General features: G+C 32.8%; 1 protein-coding gene across 1 annotated transcript in view; it reads left to right on the top strand.

The window, feature by feature from the left end:
• Window positions 1-22,463, top strand: part of LOC132718243 (syntaxin-like) — a gene marked incomplete at its 3' end in the record, with an annotated part of 43,301 nt that extends 20,838 nt beyond the window's left edge. The window contains exons 4-5 of the mRNA XM_060701889.1: window positions 9,856-9,930; window positions 22,349-22,463. Coding sequence (XP_060557872.1) covers window positions 9,856-9,930; window positions 22,349-22,463 — 190 coding nt within the window. The remainder of the gene's footprint in view (window positions 1-9,855; window positions 9,931-22,348) is intronic.
• Between the last annotated feature and the right edge of the window lie 306 nt (window positions 22,464-22,769).

The following is a 22,769-nucleotide window of genomic DNA, read 5'->3' as shown; positions in this document are numbered from 1 at the left end:
CGTTTACATTAATATTAATATTAATTGTTGGCTAATTTTTGAAACAGTATCACATTTATTAATGGTTTGGCAAGAATAAATTTATAATTAACAAGAAAAAAACATGTCAAATTATAGATAATTTAGACAAAAAAAAATTATATTATCATATACCTTAAATAGTAAAATAACTATAGATATGAATCTGTCGTTTAATTTTCAGGGAGAAAATAATATAAAAAGGACAAAAAATGAGATCATAACTAGAAAATGATGTCAAGAGTTTTTTCTGAAAGCAAAGATTTATGAGAGAAAATAATTGAAACCTGTTTCAGATTGACATTGTCTTACATTATTTTCACGAGGAATGTGAAACAAAATTTAGACTTAACCATATAATTCTTAACCATATAATTTGCTGCAACCTAGTATTTACTTGGCACGAGGAGATGCACGATAGATGCAAATCTTTCTTGACATATTGAAATTTATCCCCTTTGAGAGCTGATTTGAAAAATGACAGACATTTGGAATAATATACTTAGACTAAGAAAGATTGTTTATGCCAAATAACCATATAAACAAGAAAATAATATATATCTAATTTTGTTGCCACTGAGTATATTTTGAGACAAGAATGTTGTTAAGCAAAAAATGTAAGAAACTTTGTTACTTGCTTTCCTTGATAAATAGTGAAATGTTTGCCTCCTGTTGACTTGGAGGTTGCAGATTACAAAACCTGTATTAAGAAGATAGTTTTCCCCAAAAATATATGGCATAATTTTTCCCAATTTAAGCTAGGAGCCTTAAATTTCCCAAATTGGTTTGGAAACTGGCGGTCCTGAGTTTAAGTCTGACTGAATTAGAGCTGTCATACCAATGCATGATGTGTTTCTAGCCAGTTTTGTATTGCAAGTACTCACTGTTGCTTAGATAGTAATGTCATTGCCCAGTTAACAATAAAAAAAAATATATTGTATATGGAGTGATAGTTTTAACGATTTGCCTTTTGTGTAAAAGTTCTATATATACGTTTATTCATGTTCATGATATATAAATATGCCTTTGTAACATTATAAGATTGATAAATGTATTCATTTTTAAAAGCTGAAAGTCAAAAATCAAAGTTTTTACCTTCATTTAGGGTGATTGAAATATTTAAAATTGTTTTACTTATAATTGCTATTTGCTGATTGAAAGATTTAAAATGTTTTACTTATAATGGCTATTTTACAAACATAATTTTCCTTGGTTCAAATCAATTAATGTATAAAGAGTTTAGATTTTCCAATCAAGAATAATGGATTAAAGGAAGAATTGCAATGGAGCCATAAAATTGTTATAGCATTTATTTTCAAGGTTTTAAGATGGGAAGTTTCATGTTGAAAGATTTAGTTACGGTTCCCAAGACACTGTTATATTGGAGAACATGATGAAAGTAATCTCTGCAAAAGTCATTAGAAATATATATATATAAGTTTATAAATAGATAAGCAATAAGGAAATATTTTATGGCCTTTAAACTTCATCAGTTTAAAGCTGCTCACAGGAAGGAAGCTATCCAGCTAGCTTACGGAACGTTGATGGTTCTACTCAGATGCCCATTCGTGCCTGAAATAATGCATGGAAGGGCACCTGAGGTCTTCCTCCACCAGTAAAGCTCAGCCCGGACCATCGCCATTATGTCCTATTGTACTGTGTCCGTGTGACGTAAAACCCAATCAAACAAGCAAACAAAAGCTGCTGGATCACAGTATATATATGTCTCATTCTTTGCAATGAGATTATGCAAGATTATGAAGCTGAAACTCACAGGTTTTGAAAAAATTGTGAAATAAGCTTTGAGTTCCAAAAATAATTATTGAAATAAGCTTTGAGTTCTATGAAAAACTAAGTGAAATAGCTTTGAGTTGTAAGAAAAAATAAGTAAAAAAAGTGTTAAATTCTAAGAAAAAACTAAATGAAATAAGTTTTGAGTGAGCATAAGTTAAGTCTTAAGATATGTCATATTATAAAATGATGAATAATCTAGTTAATTATACATTAATTCATCCACACATCTGTTACCATTGATAACACTATATACAATACAAATGCCCTTAGTGATTCTGTGTGAACTGTTATAAAAAATACATGATAAACAATTATAGTAATTTATCAATTTCTGTAGGAATGAATAAAAATATCTTATTAAGAGACAGAGTACTGTCTAGATCTTGACTTACATTTATATTTTAAAGTAGCCTTTAAATGTGTTACTTTTAGATAATTGTCAAATCAATTTAAGAATTAAGATGAAAATTGAAATTTGCCATTGATATAATACGTAAACAATAAGGAACCCCGTCGATACCTCTGATCTACCAGTTGGCGCTCTCTATATGTAAATTAGTAAAGCGGACAATTCTATATTTTAGAAATGAAGGTCACTGGCGCCATATAAATAGCTCTCAGACACTGTTTTAAAGAAGGCTTAACAGTGATATGATGCACTTTTCCAAGAAAAAATTATTGTAATACTTAGTTTGAATCAACACTGAATTGTTTTCCCAAATAAAAATAAAAGCTAAAGGCCGTTTTAAGAAATAAGATATGGGTGGTTATCAAAGAACATAGATTTCAATTGACTGTAGTCATCTGTGTCTGCAGGTCCACATTTGATGCTAAAGTCAACATCAGCTTTGTCAGCTGTTGCTGAGTCAAGGTTAAGGTCGCTGAAACTTCAAATCACTGGGGAAACAATTTCAGGGGGGCTTTCATTGCATTACTGTTTAATGTGACAGACCCATCCAGATTATTTTTGGAAGGTCGGTTGTTCCACTCATTGTGCCTGTTTGTGCCTTAAATAACGCACAGAAGTCTTATTTCTTCAGTAAAACTTGCAAGTTGCCACAATGTCTTTTTTACAGTGACTTATGTGTGACTTAAAATGAAAAAAATTACACTCGTGAAAATGTAGCACAAGAAAATGTTAATAATGAATAATATAAAGCTGTATACAGGTTCAAATCTAGTAGATCTTTAATAAAAGTTACGCCCTTTCTCGGTTTTGGTCTATAGTGCCTTTAATTTTTGTATTCTTTTATAAGAAACTGTAAAGAATGGTTTATATGACATAAATAGCTTCTCTCTTTTATCTAGGGCTGGGAACGAATAAGGAATTCGATGTTCGAATATTCGTTTTCCATATTCGAATATATTCGAATATTCGTTTTTACAACATTTGTTCCAATATTTCTCTTTGACGTATACGTATCCGAAATTGATTGCGTCGAATACTATACTACTTTAAAATGCTTGGAATAATCGGCGATTCAAAATACCTTTATTGCTATGTCGAAGTTTTTTTAATTTATATATTGTAAATTGAGATATATATGTTTACTTTTGAAATTAATTCATAATTTGATTGCCTTTTGTTCAGTAAACCCGACTGCTGTCTTATTAACGGGAGGTAACTCACGTGACTTGACTGACAGTAATATGAATCATCGTAGCCATTTATCCCCAAAGACACATAATGATATTGAAACTTAACTTGTATTAAATATTTTTTATTTATAATTTTAGATAAAGTTTAAAATATTCTTTAGATAAGTTTAGCTATAACGAGGTAAATATCACACGGAGTCTAATGTCTACGGAATAAATATATTCTGACAGAATTTAGACACTTCATATGCTTTCATAACGCGCCGAATAATGGTGCCAATTTATTCTTATTCACAAAATTTAAGACAATTATTGATTAATCGGAAAGATTTTAACACAGAAAACAATAAATAAGATAATTAAAATCGGAAAAATTTACATTATAAACTGTTCAACAGGTAAATTGCAAACTGTGAAACGGGTGCCCTTTTGATCAACTATACCCCAAAGTTTTCACAGTTAATTGGCGATAATTGTTGACACGCGTCATACAAACATTTGAACACCTGGTGAAAGAAAGGGCAAAGGTTTAATTTACGATCTGAATTGAAATTTGAAAGTAATGACAAAAAATGAAACATTTCTCCTTTTTTTTCAAATATTCGTATTCGTTTTTCAATGTTCGAATATTCGGTAGTGTTTCGAATATTTGAATATTCGAATATAATTCCCGGCCCTACTTTTATCCTATGAGAAATCTTACGCAATCCTTGTTTCAGAGAGAAATACATAAAACACGATTGTCTATAAATATAATCACACCATAAATTGCCTTAGAGAGGGAATCTAGGAAACTGGAACCCTGATATCTCCAGTCCTTATCATTCCTGAGCATCTAATTGTAGTTTTCTATTGATATATAAAGACTAATAATATGCAACAGCAATCTATTTATGTGATTTCCTCGGGGACACTGATGTCTGGAGGTGTTACTGTTTAATGTTGTGATTGAAGCAATCCAGATATGATGACATCATGTATATATTGATGCCAATCATGTGCCATTGTTCATTTTTTTTTCAGACATCCGTTTGTTTATGTCCCAAAGTATATTGTACTTGCCTGTCACTCTTTTAAGTTTTGGTGTCCATGCAATGGATTTATTAAAGAAAAATATGAAATAATCAATTTTATCTAAAATTTGCCAGTGTTCATTTTTTCAGACATTTTACATTTTTATGCCCCCATTTAAATAGTTTAGTAGTAGAGTTACACTTTGATGGGGTGGTCCATCTGTACTTGTATACTGTTATCAGTGCCCAATCAAAAACTAAGAAATTAACTAGGAAATAAGCTGTGGTTTATGTTACTTGGTCAAAACATTGCCATTGCATGTAGGTGTACTCTGTAGATTTTGTGGTTATTAGGTCAAAGGTCAAGGTCACAGTGATACTTTGTGAAAAAAATTTGTTTGATCTGAATAAAATTATCTTGAAAAGCAACAAACCTATGTTTGTTAAACTTAATAGGGACATAATTCGTAGACAGTAAAACAGTAAACCCCAAATGATGGTTCAGGTCAAAGGTTAAGGTCACAGTGACAGTTTGTGCAAAATCCTTATCTAGAAAGAATTAGCCTGACTTTGTTAAGTTTCAAAATAAGGGAATTGCCCAATTAGCCAGTGAATTTGAGGTCAAGGTCATAATGAAACTTAAAGTCTTCTCTAATAAATAAATGAGAGTTTCACTAATCATAAGTTTGTAAAAATTTTTAGTCATAATACTGTTACTTATATTAAGATAACACTTAACTTTTATGAAATAATTGCATAGGAGCTTTTCTTAGAAGAGATACGGTAAATTATTTTATATCACCTATTAAATTACCATTAACAAGATTATACAGTGGCCGAAAGCTGATTTAATACTGATGAAATAATTCATCATCTGATAAAAGACTTTTGGGGTATTTATTTGAGCGGGAGCAATTATTAGAAGAGATACGGTATTTTATATATATCAAGAGCTTCATTACCATTAACAAGGTTATGCCAGTGGCTGAAAGTGTTGTCATTGATTAATGGTGTTAATGAATATATAAAAAATATAATGCAAGATTATTCAAATCAAAGATTAGAGATACGATAACAATGGCCTTTTGGGTATTTTACAGGCTATATTTGCTACATATTTGTCATTAAATACAAGAAACTTTTGAATCTGAAAATTGTTTTTTTGTTAAGGTTTTTTTGCGCAATGTTTTAATCTAAATAATCATGTGTTTGTCAGCTTAATGTTAAGCTTTAGCCAGCTGGCGGCATTGAACTGAATCTACCCATGTGATCAGTGAAGACCAAGGTCCGCACCATCTGATTATGATCTGCACTGTTAGCACTTCAGTCATCATGTATTTTGAAATTTTCCCTAAAACAATGAATGGTTTTGTCCAGATTTAAAGATGGACAAACCCATTTAAGATATTAAGGGTAGCAAAGGCTTTAAAACAGTGATATGAAGACCATATCAAGCAAGTTAAGTACCATAATTTCCATTAACAAACAAAGCTGAAATGAAGGGTTAAATGCACATTAGGAGACTGTTTTTCACAAGTTTAATGTTACTTTATCTCTGTGTCGTTATATTTTTCTGGTCCTTGGGGATGATTGATTCCAATACTTTTAAGTACTGCTTTTAAATGTAACTACAGCTTTGTGTGAAATATTGTACTTTCCAGGATCTTTCATGAACAAAATTACTCAAATGTAGCCTACAATTTTCAAATTTTATATTTGTTTTCTCATTGCTCAGGATTGATTTCCCCTTTTTTCGGGCTGCCTGCAGAACTTGGGCTGATTTGATTGGTTTGAGACCCCGGCCGTTTCCCCCTGATCCTCACTCTGCACTTTGTCATTGTCCATAATTGAAATGTTTGTCAACCTTCAGGATGTAAAGCTTTTAAGGTCAAGTTTAAGTAGATATGAAAAACAGTGGACATCAAAGTGTCTTGAGACACTGTATGGATGGAGATGTAAGCCTTGCTCTGTAGTGGTGACAGTAGAGACTTTAAACAGCAAAATTGGTCACAGCACTTGTTAAACTTGATGAATTGATTGTAAATATATATACACTCGTTCCAAGGCAAGCTTTACTACTTATCATGATTGTTTGTGTATATATACATTGTATATATATATATATGTATCTGTATATATACAGAGTATAATTGGAAACCAATATGTTACATTACTGTTAATAATGTATCCATGATTCCATGTAGGGTAATGCCCTTTGTTTTCACTAAGAACTATTTCTTTGTTAACCTTAGTTTGATTATGCTTCCATGGCTAAAGTCATGTTTCTTTGTTAAATCGGGTTCAACATTTTTCTCTTTTATCCACCCACCCTAAATGTTTTGGCGTAAATTCATGTAACTTTTTCCACCAGCTATATGCCATTTGTCATACTGTTATTTCGCACTACCAAATATACTAGCAGGATGTTGCAATTTTCAGCTACACTTTTCCACCATCTTTCATTGTTAGGTTGTTTAATTACCACCCAGTCTCTTGATATATTATCATTTTCGTTTTTCTCCAAATTTATGTATTAAATTAGTTTCTGAAACTGATTACATAAAGTATGGGGTCAAAGTCTTGAATTTTTAATAGCAGCAAGGAATGATTGGCAAGCTTACTTACAGAATCAGAATGTAATGTTTCTTCTAAGAAGATATGACATCAGAATTATGAAACAGTTTGAAATTGTATGCTGCAGTGAGAAGCGATTAAATTGATAAGCCTTTTCTTGTTGGTGGCTTAATTGTTGTATTTGGTATTAAACTTTTAAAGGTCTGTTTAATATTCTGCTAGGCAAGTACATTACACATTGAGAGTTTCGTAATAGTAAATTGTACTCTTGTCTCAGTGTCTGCTTTGATAGGGATGTCTCATCCAGAATTCAATCTAGTCTTGTATGATGCAATTCTTTTGTCTACAATCAGATAGATAAATCAACTTTGTTTTACTATGATATCATATATCAAGTATTATGCAGCTATGATATTATCATTCTGTCAGCCATATATCATATCATGTAATTGTTCCCATCCTTAGTAGCATATGGTATCATATCATAACACATTAAGCCATGATTGAATATTCTGTTATAATCTGCTAGGATCACCTAGGATATGAAATAAGATATGAGGCCTCAATCCTGACCTCTAGGATATGATGTTTTTGCCACCTAGGATATGAAATAAGATTTGACATCTCAGTCCTGACCACTAGGATATGATGTTTCTGTCACCTAGGATATGAAATAAGATATAACGCTTCAGTCCTGACCACAAGGATATGATGTTTCTGCCACCTAGGATATGAAATAAGATATGATGCCTCAGTCCTGACCACAAGGATATGAGTTTTCTGCCACCTATGATATGTTATAAGAAATGACGCCTCAGTTCTGACCACAAGGGATGATGTTTCTGCCACATATGACATTAAATAAGAAATGATAGCTCAGTCATAACCATTACTATTATAATGATGTTTCTTTGGTTACCTTGGATATAACATTTCAAATACTTCTCCTATGATATGATATTTAAATGATTCACCATTGACAATGATACGATAGTAATAGTGGTCAACAAGAATGTAATAGTTAGAATTATAATCAGTTAAGATATAAATTTTAGTATGTCATTGCAACTTAAGATATATAAATTATAAAAAATAATAATTGGTTAAGTTCAATGAGACAGCAAGAATATGATTGTGTTAATCAGTCCCCGGTATTCATCATATAAAATGTACAGCAATATCTTTACAATCTAATTGTTTATCTTAACCTGCAGGTGTTGATTGTTTTGGGTATAAACAGTTACATAAAAGGAGATGTTTACTCCTGTTGACACATAGATAAAAGTTTTGATGCTACCTAAAATTCCAGTGGAGGGATTTAGTTGCCCATTTCATACTTTCTGTCTGTCTATCCACCCTTCTGTCTTCCTATCCTTTCTTTCTGTTTCACTTGCCTTTCTTATTCTTTAAAACACTCCCAGGGGAGCATTACATATTCAGACAATGGGGAGTTAATAGAAAAACTTAATTATTGTAGAATTCTTCCTGTTTTATGTTATTTTTTGCTTTATATGGAAAAATCAACTTTACCAAAAAAGTATTTAGACTCTGGCGATTATTGCACGGTGATGTTGTAAAGGCCCATATTAATTTAATTTCCGACCTGCTTATTCTCATTAGCCAATCAGAGTGCCACTTTTATGGAAGCCTGGAAGCAGTCATTTTGTTTTAACCATTCAGAAATATGGAAACAACAAAAAAACCAAACAAAATTTTAAAATTAACCTTAGGGGTTTAAGTTCAGCTAAAGAGACCCGTAGAAAATTTTTACAACTTTTTGAATTAAATTGACGGAGTTTTCAAATTGGGGGGGGGGGGGTTTATTTTGATCTTTTTTCCTGGAGCCCTTTTTATTTATTTATTCAGATTTTTTTCCCCGAGTATATAAATTATTTAAAATAACCATAATGTTTTGTTTTGGCAAGCTAGCACTTTTTACGAGAATTTTTGTTGTCTTTTTTAATGAGATTTGGAAGAGATAGAAATACCTAAGGGGCTTGTTCATGAGGACTGAGGTTGTTCGGTTCAGGCATTTGTAATTATGGTGTTGTTAGTAGATAGTGTTTGCGTTTTACCAAGAATCAAAGTTCCATTTTGCCTATAATAATGGTTCCCTTTGGTTGAATTTGTATACTGGTTGTTTTTTTTTGCTGTAAAGATTTTGATGTCGAATAATTGTGTCCTGTACTTGACAAATGTGTGTTTTTCTAAGCTAATCACACTTAGTACAAACAAACTTTCACCATTTTAGCTTCCCAGTGCACTACATGTCACAAAAAATTCTAAGTCAATATGTTGCGCTTATTTTTGAAGCTGTAACTGTAAAAGTTTGTTTGTTCCCCAGAATAGATAGGAAAACCCAAGATATTCTTAGTTCCAGAGTTAGTCTATTGTTGCAAAAACATTTCAATAAGATGTTTATATATTTCACTGAAAAGTATAGCCTGAATTTAAATAGATTAAGAATAAAAACACAATTTCTTAAGAAAATTCAAGACACAAAGTTAATTCGACATAAAAAATGGAGTCTGATTGCATAATGTTGTCATTCCATCCTATGATTACATTGTTGTGATTGAGTTGAAATAATATTTTCAGATTCTTCCAATCAGAGTCAATAATAGCTAGCTATACTGGTTTTAGAGCGAACACATTTCTTCACTATGACCTAGATAATATCTAGACATGACTTATTAATTATAAAACATGTTTAACAGCAAAGAAAATACAGTCCATTTCGGACATATCAGCTCAGAGTTATTATGCAAAAATACTCACAATTCATCAACATGTTGTAATGAAGTGTGAAGTGTATTTTTACATGATCATAAATTTTCTTTTCTTTTTCTCATTTCAGAAACTAAGGAAGAATTAGAAGAATGGATGAATGACATTAAAAGAACAGCAAATAAAGTTAGAGCTAAATTAAAGGGTTAGTATGAACTGAAACACAATAATTCCCCCTCCTCATGACATTTTAATGAAGAAAAAAAGAATCTAATTAAAGAATGCACGAGGTTTTAAGAATGCTGAGTGGTAAAAGTTACTTAATCAGTCTAAACAGTTTAAAGTCTTACCTCCCTTGCTGAGCATCGGAATATCATGTTGATGGTTCTACTCGGGTGTCCGTTTGTGCCTGAAATTATGATGAACAGAGGGGCATCAGGAATGATGTGGTGGCTGAACTGTGCTCTAGTAATTTCAATGTGGCTTTCTGCCATTTTCACATATTCCGGAGTGAAAACTACCAACACCATACCACCTGCACCTGAGGTCTTCCTCCACCAGAAAAAGCTGGAAAGTCGACATATGACCTATACTGTGTTGGTGCAATGTATAACCGCACCAAAAAAAAAAGACTGTTGTGTAAGAATCTTTGCTATGGAGAAATGTCCTGCAAGCAAGGTTGATGGTTTTACTCTGATGTTTGTTCCTCAATCTTTGCACAGAAAGCACCGAGTTTTCCTTGGGACTGTAAATTTGGAAAATTTTCATAAATTTAACACTGTCAGATCAAAAAGTATGATAAAGTATAAAGCCATTCCTTAATACAAAGTTATCTCAATCCTACAAGGTTATGAGTTCGTCTTGTAGGTGACAATGTATTTGAAATGAAGAAATCTTTAGATACAAGACTTAATGTAAGTGAAAGTTGTACAAGAAGGGTTTTGTTTCTTCAAGCATTGTTTCTATGAATATCTACAGATTACTTTAGAAAGATTAAGTAGGACTGGTAGGATTTTGTTAGTTTTTCTTTTCATAGCTATTGTGCTGTTGCAGAAAAGGGAGCTAACTAAATACAAAGATTTTAGCTACCTAAAAAAAAAATTTGATGGTTTTATTCAGATTTCCAGTTGTGGGTAAAATTTTGTCTCTGGCGTAAATTTGATCACATGACATCTTTCAAGATTTACTGTTTGAATTTAAAGACCCTGTGTACCTTGTATTAATCCTTTATTGAGACTATTTATATTGAACCAAGTTTCCGGAAAACTATCTGGTGCCAGTCAAACTGACAAGCTTCCGTTTTATTACAGTTTTTATTGGTTGTTTTTTCAGATAACCTGCTTTTGGACTGAATTTAGGCGCACATTCATTTGATTAGCTAAAAGCTGTTGCATAACCTAAATAATGTTGAAAGTGTAATTAAACAAATCAAACAAATTGACAAACAGAGAATAGGAATATTGTAAACCTTGAGTCATTTGTATGATAGATTGTTTGTAGTTTTATTTCTATAGCTGGCCCAACATTCTGTATTGATCCCTCTGTATTCGTACAGATCATTTTATGGTCATGAAACGCAATGGCGACTAGACACAATATCACATCTTTTTTCCCTCTTTTATCACGTTTTGGAAATATATACAGTATTTACTCTTATTAACGCACCTTATCTAAAGCATGCGTGAGCTAGCTTCTGTTAAAAATTCTGAGATATATAATTATTTATGAGAAATGCGTCACTGCAGTTTAGTGCCTTGCAGAGACACAGGAGGTTGTAAAAATGCTTACATAAGTTTATGATGAATGCATTTTTGTCTGATAATCATAGCTTGATAAACATGTAACCTTTCACATGAAGTATATACATGTATTGAGATATAACTCCTGATGTTTTCCCTGTCACTGCGAACAGTCTGTGTCATTATATAAGCTGAAATACAGCGGTTTGTTTAAGAAAAGCCAGAAAATTACTGTTATGATAACTATGATAAATTCCGTAGCCTAACTATGATGATTCCGTAGCTGAAAATTCTACTGGGTACTTTGTATCTCATGCATTTCTTTATTGGTTTCATATTTGAAATACATTTTTAGAGCCAAATCGTGCCTGAGTAATAAACAGAGGGTTGACCCATTGCTGGTCTGTCTGAGAGGTGTCATGTGCATGTAGGTGATGGGCTGGGTGGGTGGGAGAGTGAGTAAGAGGTTCCTTTATTTAAAAGCATCATTATGTTGCTCAAAACCCAGCTGGAAAGTTAAATTTTTATCTGTTTGAACTTATCTGTATCTGTCTTGATACAGATACAGATTTTTTTTGCTGGATTTATTTCCTTATTTGAAACTGTGGCACATTAATTGTTACTGGGTTAGTTTTGGATTGTTTCTTAATAAGAGTCCCAAGCACATTGATTGTCCATGGGCACTTTCCAGTACTGTCCATTAACAGGCCTGCAACATTTTCAATTTTATCGTTTTAGGTGCTCTTAAGGGATTCTATATTTTCTATATTGCGTTTATGTTAGAAACCTAGGTCAAACAAATATTGGTCAGTTATTATAAGTTACTTAACAGTTAAATTCGGGACTTTGACAGAGACATAGTATTTTGTTGGTGAACAGTAAGATTACGTTAACTATAATGAAAATAATCATTTCAAGTATTGTGTTTAATGTAAAAAATTATCATCTTCAACTTTTTTCAATCAGAAATGTTGGAGGAAAATTGCGTGATGTGCCGTTTTCAGCAAGTTTCTCATGGAGAGGTTTTTAGCTCGACTTTTCTATGAAAAGGGGAGCTATCCTACTCGCCCCGGTGTCGGCGTCGGCGTCACACCTTGGTTAAGTTTTTCGTACCACCCCACTTTATTTCAGAAGTATTACAAGTATGGCTTTGAAACTTACCATACTTGTTCACCATCATAAACCTCCATCTACAGACAAGAGTACATAACTCTGTCAAGGTTTTTGACAGAATTATGGCCCTTTTTTGACTTAGAAAGTGTATTGAGCTTGGTTAAGTTTTTGTACCACCTCACTTTATTTCAAAAACCATTGGAGGTATTGCTTTGAAACTGACCATACTTGTTTACCATCACGACCTTCATCAACAGACAAGAGGACATAACTCTGTCAAGGTTTTTGACAGAATTATGCCCCTTTTTGACTTAGAAAATACATTGAATATGGGTAAAATCCACTTATTGCCTTAACCCTTTGAGATATTGCTTTGAAACTTTTAATGCTATTTCACATCATTACCCCCATCTGTACGCAAGAGAAGGTAACTCTGTCAAGGATTTGTTTTAAAAATTAAGGCCTTTTATCGACTTAGAATCTTGGTTAAGTTTTTAGTACCAGTCCACTTTTTGACTGAACTGTTTGAGATATTAATTTGAAAGTTGGAATACTTGTTTACAATCATGATTCCCAAACATGTCCAGGAGAAGGTAATTCTGTCAAAGATTTTATTTGAATTATGGCCCTTAACTGTCAATGTTTTGTATTATAGGCAAGCACTAAAAAACTTAAAAAATCTAAAAAAATTCATTCCTATCCACTTGTTCACTTTACCATAAATTATGTCATATAAACATTGCTGTAATATTCAAGGGTATCAAACAACTAGTTCACTTTAAAAATACAGAGATTCTTGTATTGCCTTTTACTGCAAAAACTTTTTTTATTGGCAAGCAATAAAAAAGTCGAGCGCGCTGTCTTACGGACAGCTCTTGTTTTCTCTCTCTTCACAGGAAAATGCTTATAAATCTGAATTGAAAAAAAAAAGCAATTTTGTTCTGCGATTAAATGCTTGGAGAATAATTCAAAACTTACAAGGTTCTTGATGGATAGGGTTGAATAAGGTCGCAATTTTAGAATGAAAATGATTGGCATCCCCCAAAAAATTCATTTCTTTGATGTTTTTTTTCCTCTCCCAATTGATGTCTTACATCATTTTACTATTGGCAAAGTCATTTTAAACATTTTTTTTCCCCCAATTCATTTAAATGCCATAATGTGATGAATGACAAAATTCCATTTTGTATATCAGTCTTTTATGCAGTTGACTTCATAAAATGGCAAATTGTCATTTTGTACATTTTTTTTTTCAATTCAATCTTATGCTATGGTTTATCAATGGCATTTAAATGATTTTGTACATTTTTCTCCAATTTATTTGTATGTCTACATTTTTGGGGGGGATTTCATAAAGGGGAAAAAAACATCATTTTTTTACACTTTTCCCCAAATTTTCATTCAAATTTTATTATCAAGTATTTTAAGTAAATTAAATTCTTTTAAAGGGGAAAAACGAAAAGCAAACTCCTTTTTAAATTTTTTTTATACAACCCATGTGAAAAAAATTTATTCATTTTTTAGCTTAGACAAGAACAATGTTTTGTTTTCTTTTTGGTTTTTATTAGGAATACAGCATAAAGGTTTGAAAAAAAGGGAACTTTCCCTTGATTTTTTAATTTTTTGAATGAGACAAATTTACCCCAAACTTTGAAATAAAAATTGAGCCCTTGGGGACTTTTTTTTCCCCTTTGTTAAAAGAAACTTTATTGAAAGGCCTTAGTTTCAATATAACCCCTTTCCAAGATATTTTAAGGGCCCATTTCAAAGATTTTGAGAAAAATTTTTTTTAACAAAAAAATTACGGTTAGTTAATCCCTTAAGTTTTTCAAGTAAATTACAGGGTTTTAAATAGCAAGTTTGGGTTTTGAAAAGCTTAGATCATGATGTTTTTAAAACCCATCCCCACCATTTTAATCTAATAGACTTTTCCAATTTAAAAAACCATTCACCCTTTTACCCCAAAATTTTAAAAAATATGTTGTACTATATAAGAAATTTAAACAACTGGGGAAACCCAAATTATTTGGGGCATGGGCGGCTGGCTGATCTTGGGTCTGCACGGGAAACAAATGCATGGAAATTTTTCATTTGCACCCAGCTCGCCCGTAGAGTTATCAACTGTTTTTAAATTTTAAACCATACAAATTTTTTTTAAGGGATTCTAAATTGTAGTGCTTAAACCCAGAAAACCTTCCCCGCATTCCCTTTGGTCATGTTTTTTTCCCCACCACTTTTTGGGTTTTTGAGAAATTTCTGGGTTAAAAAGGGACTTCCCCTCTCCCATCTTTTCTGAAAACACACTGCAAATTATTTTCCAATAAACAAAAATTTTTGGAAAATTTGAAATTTAAATTTTAAATTTAAAAGATTGTAATTTTAAGGGACAGGGGGTGGAAAATTTCAAAAATTTTTAATTTTAATGATTCTCTTGTTTTTTCGGGGTTGGACCCATTTTTTGGAAAATTTTTGTCACCAGAAAAAGTTTTAATTACATGTATTTCCCTTAAAAAAATACAATTTGGGGGAAATAAATGTTTGACGGGTTTTTTATTTTTGTATTGTTGTGCAGCTTTGCATGTATGATGTTTTTAAAGAAAAATGAAGTAGGGGAGCAGCAGAATATTGGGCATGTTTATTTCTTCTACTTGATCGGTTCCTGTGTTTTTCTTTAATATCCTTCACTGAATGCTCAGCTTGGGAAAAGTTTATGTATCCTACTGAATTAAATGCAGATTAGATCAAGACGTTTTTTTGTTTGTTTTTTTCGGCGTATTGCAATGAAAATTTCTGAAGTGAGTTTCATTTAGAAAACTCTGAAACAGTGGTTAAATATTCATGAGAGAATTCATGAAAACAATATGCAATTCAGCCAAAGGAAAGAACAACTTGTAGAAATTGTTCAAGAGCTGTAAATCTGTTATTTTCTTTACATAGACAGTATCTCTTATAAAAAGCAGCCATGAAGTAAACTCATAATTTTAAGATATTTCATAAAGTTTAAAGGTTAAGACATCATTTTGGGATTGCCAGCCTTATAATATTTATATGATTAAAATATCTGTAATAAATGTCAGATTATGGTTGTACCCTAAGGAAAAATTAGGAAAATTTTCTTGAAAAAATTTTAAAAGGGTTTTGGGTATTCTTTCGCATGATCCCTGCCTCAAAAAAAAAATTTGGGAAAATACCTGTTTTAAAAAGGGTTAAATTTCCCTTTAATAAGAGTAATTAAAAAACATGACAGATTTTTAATAGGATAAAAATTTTTTTTTCCCAAAAAATACCAAAATACCCTTACCCTAATTGAAGGGAAAGATTTAAAAAGCTTTTTTCCCCTTTATAAAAGCCAGACAAGCTTTTTTTCAGGGGTTTTGGGAGTTTCCCTTTTCAATCACTTAGAAAGCCACATTAATTAGAAATACCAGCATAGTTCACCCAAATCATTTTTCCTGGGCAGCTGCAACATTTTAAACCGTCCCTTTTTTTCTTCATTTTTGAAAAAGAACTGAAAATTTAACACCAAACCCCCTACATCCCTAATAGGGTTTAAAGAAAAGTTTCATGATCAATTATAACAAAAGTGAACTGCACTGTCTGGGAATCGAACCCGGATCGCCCGATTCACAGTCCAACGCTATATTGAGCTAACTGGATAGTTTTTCCTGCTTCTTCATAAAGTCTTACTGTTGGCTGACAAACTTCAAAATTCCATCTATATATCCATAAAATTGATAATAGCAGTTCCAAAAATGGAATTTCTTTATTATGGATTAGAGGGTTTTACAGTTCTGAGAATTCTGTATTCTATAATAGGAAGATTTTTTTTCATTGGAAGAAGAATGATTCAGGAAATTTCATCTCGCTTTGAGTTAATAAATAATTGGTGCAACATTTTTTACTGCTTGTGTGTTAGCCACTTTTAGATATTCAATTGATTAATGTTGATGATCTCAAAGAAATTGTCTGTTCATTAACTGTCTTGTCCGCCTCCACTTGTCATAGTAGTGGTGGTAAAATCATTATAGCTAGGGATAAGATAATAGTATATAGAACAAAAATGAAAAATGTATCTTTCCATCCTTCCATGATAATATATCTTGTCTATGAAAATACCAGGGCTTGTGACTGCTAAAGTTTAAAAAATTATGAAAATATTTTTCTTGTTCCACTGAAAAGATGGTGTTTGTTAAATTTAGTTTTGAGCTGTTATGGAAATGACCTTTTGGTTTTTCATACATTGAAGGGATTAATTTTAATTGAAAATGTCTTTCCCATACTGTTGGATTAGATTTCAGGTCTGACGCTCATCCACTTCCTGTTTAACAACTTTAAAGTTAAATTTTCGACATTCAAATGGTCAATGGTAGGAAATTTTCGTAACAGTTTTCTCAGCAACTACTAATCACAGCCTCTTTGATGTTTGGCAACAGCTTTTTGGCTTCAGTAAACCGGGGGATTTGATTCGGGGTCGGCACCACCACCCTCTTTCCCGGGGGGACTTGGGTTTTAAAATTTTCCAAAATATCAATGGTCAAACATTTTTTTTAACATCAAAACCCTAAAATGAATTTTGGAAAAACCAAATGCCCGGGGCCCTTTTCTGAAACCGCTCAAACCCTCACCAATCTTTTTGGGTTTGAGGGGGAAAACACCAAAAAACCCACTCTGTTTTAAAAACTGCCCCCCTTAGCTTAGGGTGTTTGTTTTTTATGAAATTTTTCGTTTTTTGAAAATTTTTAACAAAAAGATTTTTAGAAAAAAAAATATCTTTTTTTCTTTTTTCATGTTTTTCGTAAAGATTGTTTCTTTTTGTTTAAAGGGTTTGGGTTAGGTTTCGTTTTGAAAAAAAAGAAGAAACTTTAAGGTACCGTGCATTAAAATTAAGAAACCAGGAGCACGGGTAAGAAACATTGTTAGGAGGGCATTCAGTAAGTACAAAATTAAGATCTCTTTAGAAGGAAAAGGGAATCAATTCATTCAATTTCCTTATTATCACTAATAAGTCTGCCAATAATTGTGTCTGCTAGACGACCATTTTACCTGTTGCAGACGTTTTTTTCCTTCATTGGTTTCCCTCATCTTGAACTTAATGGATTTCTTTCTTGAGACAATAGTTGAGTAAGTGCCAAAAGTTTGGACCATGTCTCATTTTTCTTTCATATTTATAATTATGCATCATAGCAGCCAAGTTTTATTTCTTTATTCAGCCAGGTTTTTTTCCCTCCATATCTCAATGCTCTGTTTCTAAAGAGACTTATAAAGCATTGATGAAAAAAATCAATGGTGTTATTGTAAGAAGTACTTCACCGTGAGAATAGCATAAATGCTAGTTCAATTAGGGTATTGTTTGCGGATTGATGAGAGAAATTTCCTGATACAGAGAGATGGGATATCTGTCACATAATGGAGGGGAATTATGATCAATATGATCACTGTCACTTATCACCTAACTTGATCTCACTTCACAAAGCTTTAATCCTAATTTAACTTTTTTTTTTTAGCTCTTGTGATAAATAAAAGTTACTGAGCTCCATTTGGTAAATAAAAGCTTAAGAGCTCAAATGGTTAAAAACGAAACCTTAAATGAGCTCTATATAATGGTAAATAAAAACATTTAATTAGCTCTAGTAGTATAATTATGAAAGCAGGCTTACATCATCGGAGCTCATCCAAGTAATCCAAGTACCAAAGTAAGATTTGTCTACTTTATTAGAGATGTAATATATAATTTTGTCAAGATTAACTCGGTAACATTTTAGGTCACTCCCAATCACTAGCACACTTCAGGGACTTTGGATTCTTTTATGTTAGGAAACTATTCATATACCTAATACAGTTTTGTCACAGTGTCTCAGACCAAACCAAGCCAATTTCTTTTCCGGAAAAAATTGATTCAACATTCTTGAATTGATGGCAATAAAACTGTCCCTAATTCTAAGCACTCTAGATCCCAAGTATGGAATTAAACAAGAAAAGATTAATTATATTCTGTTTTCTTCTTTAGATTTTTTATGAATTCAATCATGTAGAAACTATAGTTTAGCACAAAAAAATCTTAATTATTGTCAGACTAGCTGCAGCGCTCCATTATAGATTTTTCTAACTTGTATCAAGTTTATCCAGAAAACATTTAGTTTTTCCAGTCTGAGACTTTTTGTTATCTGTACAAAATCTCATTATGTCAAATGTATAGTATTGTATGATACTCCATGTTAAAAAAGGCAGACATGATTTTCTTTGAGACAATAAACAAACAGTAGAATGTAATTTTTGTCTTGGAGTCAAAGTTCTGTCACCTTAGTGCAGTAATAGGTTATGCCCTTCTATATTTAATATCAGTTAACTAGTTATTACACTAAGGTGACGATTAACATTTGCCATTGAAACAACCATTGGCAAGGTTTGACCACAGTTGATAGCAATATTTCAAGTCATATAGTTTACAATGTACTTCAAAGTTAGCTGGCTGATAGTATAGAGCCTGGTCAGACTGCACAGATGTTTATAGGCTGGCCTGGCTCTATTCTGGTAGCAAAGATTGTAATCACAAGGTGAAAAGCAGGGAAGGATTCAAACATAAATATTTTAACTCAGTAAATAATTGTCATTAAAGGCGGTAGCTTATTTGAACATCTCAAGTTTGTTTCCTGGAACTTATTATACCCCCGCACAACAAAGTTGTAAGGGGGGTAAACTGGAATCAGCTTGGCCGTCCGTCGGTTTTTTCTTGTCCGCCCAATAACTTAAGATTCCTTTGAACCTTAGTCTTCATATTTGGTATGGAGGTTAGTCATGATTAGTAGATGACCCCTATTGATTTTGAGGTCACCAGGTCAAAGGTCAAGGTCACAGGGGCCTTGACTTCAAAAAGCTTGTCCGCCCAGTAACTTAAGATTCCTTTGACCTACAGTCTTCATATTTGGCATGGAGGTAAGTCATGATTAGTAGATGACCCCTATTGATTTTGAGGTCACCATGTCAAAGGTCAAGGTCACAGGGGCCTTGACTTCAAAAAGCTTGTCCGCCCAATAACTTAAGATTCCTTTGACCCACAGTCTTCATATTTGGCATTTGAGGTTAGTCATGATTAGTAGATGACCCTATTGATTTTGAGGTCACCAGGTCAAAGGTCAAGGTCACAGGGGCCTTGACTTCAAAAAGCTTGTCCGCCCAATAACTTAAGATTCCTTTGACCCACAGTCTTCATATTTGGAATGGAGGTTAGTCATGATTAGTAGATGACCCCTATTGATTTTGAGGTCACCAGGTCAAAGGTCAAGGTCACAGGGACTTTGACGTCTGCCCAATAACTTTAGATTCCTTTGACCCACAGTCTTCATATTTGGCATGGATGTTGATCATGACTATAAAGTGACCCCTATTGATTTTGAGGTCACTGGGTCAAAGGTCAAGGTCACAGGGACCTTGACAAAAAAAAGCTTTTCTTCTCAATTACTAAAGAATGTCCTGTCCACAATGTATTGATTTTGACATTTTCACATTTGAAGCATGTAGAATACATAACTTAGCAATGCACTGGCTTTAAGTAACCTCAGATTTGGCAGGGAGGTTGTCCTTGAGCTCTAAATGGCCACTGTTGATTCTGACAAAGTGGTATGCGGGGGTATTCACGTCATGATAGTGGCAGTTCTAGTTAGTACTGATATCAAATGAAGAAACATGGTGATGACCGAGTTTAGGGCTCGGACCCAGAATTCCCTTGGTTAAGAAGCAAACATTCTTCACTGCAAGATCATATCTCAAAGAGAGGTGCAGGAAGACTGGCGATACTTGTGCTGATTTAAAACTGAAGTGCTGAGGAAAAAAATATGACAGTGCTACGCCTAGAATTTTATACTCAAACACTAGTGCCTGGTGTCTGGTGACTATTTTAGTACCTCGGGTGTGAACTGACTGAACACCTCGCTATGTATGAAATTATTCCAGTTGACAATATTGTGGTGTAGTTGTACTATACAATGTATTAGATATTGTTTGCTAGACAATTAAAGAGTGTCAACTAAAGAGTTTTAAGTGCTTTTCCTGTTAAATGTTTATGAATAATTGATTGCAAATGCGGTACACATTATTTGTAGACTAGATGTACAAAACGGTCTGCAGAATGCATATATCCATTGAATACTCTCTTAAGTAGAAAATATGAGCTGCGTCACGACAAAACCAACATAGTGCGTTTGTGACCAGCATGTATCCAGACCAGCCTGTGCATCCGCGCATTCTGATCAGGATCCATGCTGTTCGCTATCAGTTTCTCTACTTGTAATAGAGTTGGTAAGCGAACAGCTTGGATCCTGATCAGACAGGCTGGTCTGGATCCATGCTGGTCGCAAACGCACTATGTTGGTTTTGTCATGGCATGTCTCATATATAAAAAAAGATAAGAATGGCAGTTTGCTGAAGTATTTTACACAAACATTAGAGGAAGCTGTTGTTTTAGACAAGTGCGAGGGAGGGGGGGGTCAAATTTTAAGCTATATTTTAAAAGGGAAATTTTGGGTTTCCCTTGACAAAAAAACAAATTTACAAAATTGAAATTAAATTTTTAAAGGGAAAAAAAAGGTTTTTTGTGCTTTGGGACAAATTAAAATTAGTTTTAAAAAGGCAAAAAATTTGGTTTGGTTTCTTATAATTTAGCCAGAAAAAGGCAGCTGTATATTGAAAACATGATATGGCAGCAAGTTTGTTTAGGATGAATTACTTAAATTAGAACACAAGACATTTAGGTAGTTGCTTATGGTATTCAAAGAAATGTCATATTTTTGTTTAAATGACATTTCTTTGTTCAAATGCTGATATTTTTTTTTTTTTAGACAACAAAGTTGACCATTTTGTAGGCTCTATGGGCTAGGCTGTTCATTGTTAATTTAAGACAACAATGTTAGCTCTTTGCTTTTAGGTGAGAAAGGCTCCTGTTTGTTTTAAAAGATGACCATTTTATAGGCCCTAAGGGATGCTGTTTGATTTTAGACAACAAAGTTGACCATTTTATTTTTTTCAGTTCAACTGTAGGGTTGGTATTGGAAGCCATTTTACTTTGGTCTTGGCATTTATAGTCAAACCTGTGAACAAAGGTCATACAAGGGAGAGACCAAACATGGCCTTTATATACAAGTGGGCTTTATCTGGAGGTCATTTTGTTCTTTTTAATCAATTAATGATTGTTGAAAAGTGGCTTTAATTTACATGGTGATTGTTATTCAGAGGTGTTCTTTCACACATGTTTGACTGTAAATGGATAGTTCAAGGAAGTCAGCAAGGGCTTTCAGAAATTTCTACACCATTTTGAGCTTTGTATAGAATAGCTCATGAAGATTGATGCCAGCAATATTGCTAACAATTGGTGCTTTATGCAAACAAAGATATATGATTTTCGGAAACATTGACATACAGTCAGTCATCACATGTTGATTTATCACTGCTCTCAATATTGTCATAACACTCAAACTGCTGGAACCAAAAAGTGATTAGCATTTGCCAACAGTATGGAGCCCGGCCTGCATGCCTATACCTCCATGCAGTCTGACCATGCTCTACACTTTTAGCAAACTTGAAATTTTTCATCTTGATATCCCTAAATTGATATGACAGTTTCAAAAATGGAAGCTTGACAAGTTCATTTCAAAACTTTAGCAGGTTAAGGGTTAAAGTTCATGCATGTTTATCCCTATCCAGTCTTTTCCTGTTATAACTGCAAAATTATGTAATGACCGACATTTATAAATTTTCTTGTTATTTTGTATATTTCAGTTATTGAACAAAATATAGAGCAAGAAGAACATTCAAGTAAATCTACTGCCGATCTCCGAATACGTAAAACACAGGTATGTAAAAATAATAGTGAGTGTAAACCTCCAGAGTGCTGGTAGCAAGTGGCCACAGGCATAGCCAGAGTGCTGTCCCGCCAGACTTTTATTGGAACCCTTATCAAAGACTAATTGAAAAATTGACTGATGTCGAAGTTTATTTAAGATATATCTTAAATAAACTTCGACATCAGTCAATTTTTCAATCTAAATATTTTAGGGAAAATTTCAAAGAATGCACCGATCTCATTTGTTGCAGAAAGACTAAAATTGAATTAAAGGTAGTTGCAAAAATTTGCAGTCTTTCATATTTAACAGTGCAAGGATTATAAAAATTTCAAACAATAAATCAAGATTATTTAAAT

The sequence above is a fragment of the Ruditapes philippinarum genome, unplaced genomic scaffold, assembly GCF_026571515.1.
Source record: "Ruditapes philippinarum isolate M1 unplaced genomic scaffold, ASM2657151v2 ctg1156_1_1_1_1, whole genome shotgun sequence".
NCBI classification, from domain to species: domain Eukaryota; kingdom Metazoa; phylum Mollusca; class Bivalvia; order Venerida; family Veneridae; genus Ruditapes; species Ruditapes philippinarum.
The sequence above is the reverse complement of the archived record's forward strand: the minus strand, read 5'-3'. Positions and strand labels throughout refer to the sequence as shown.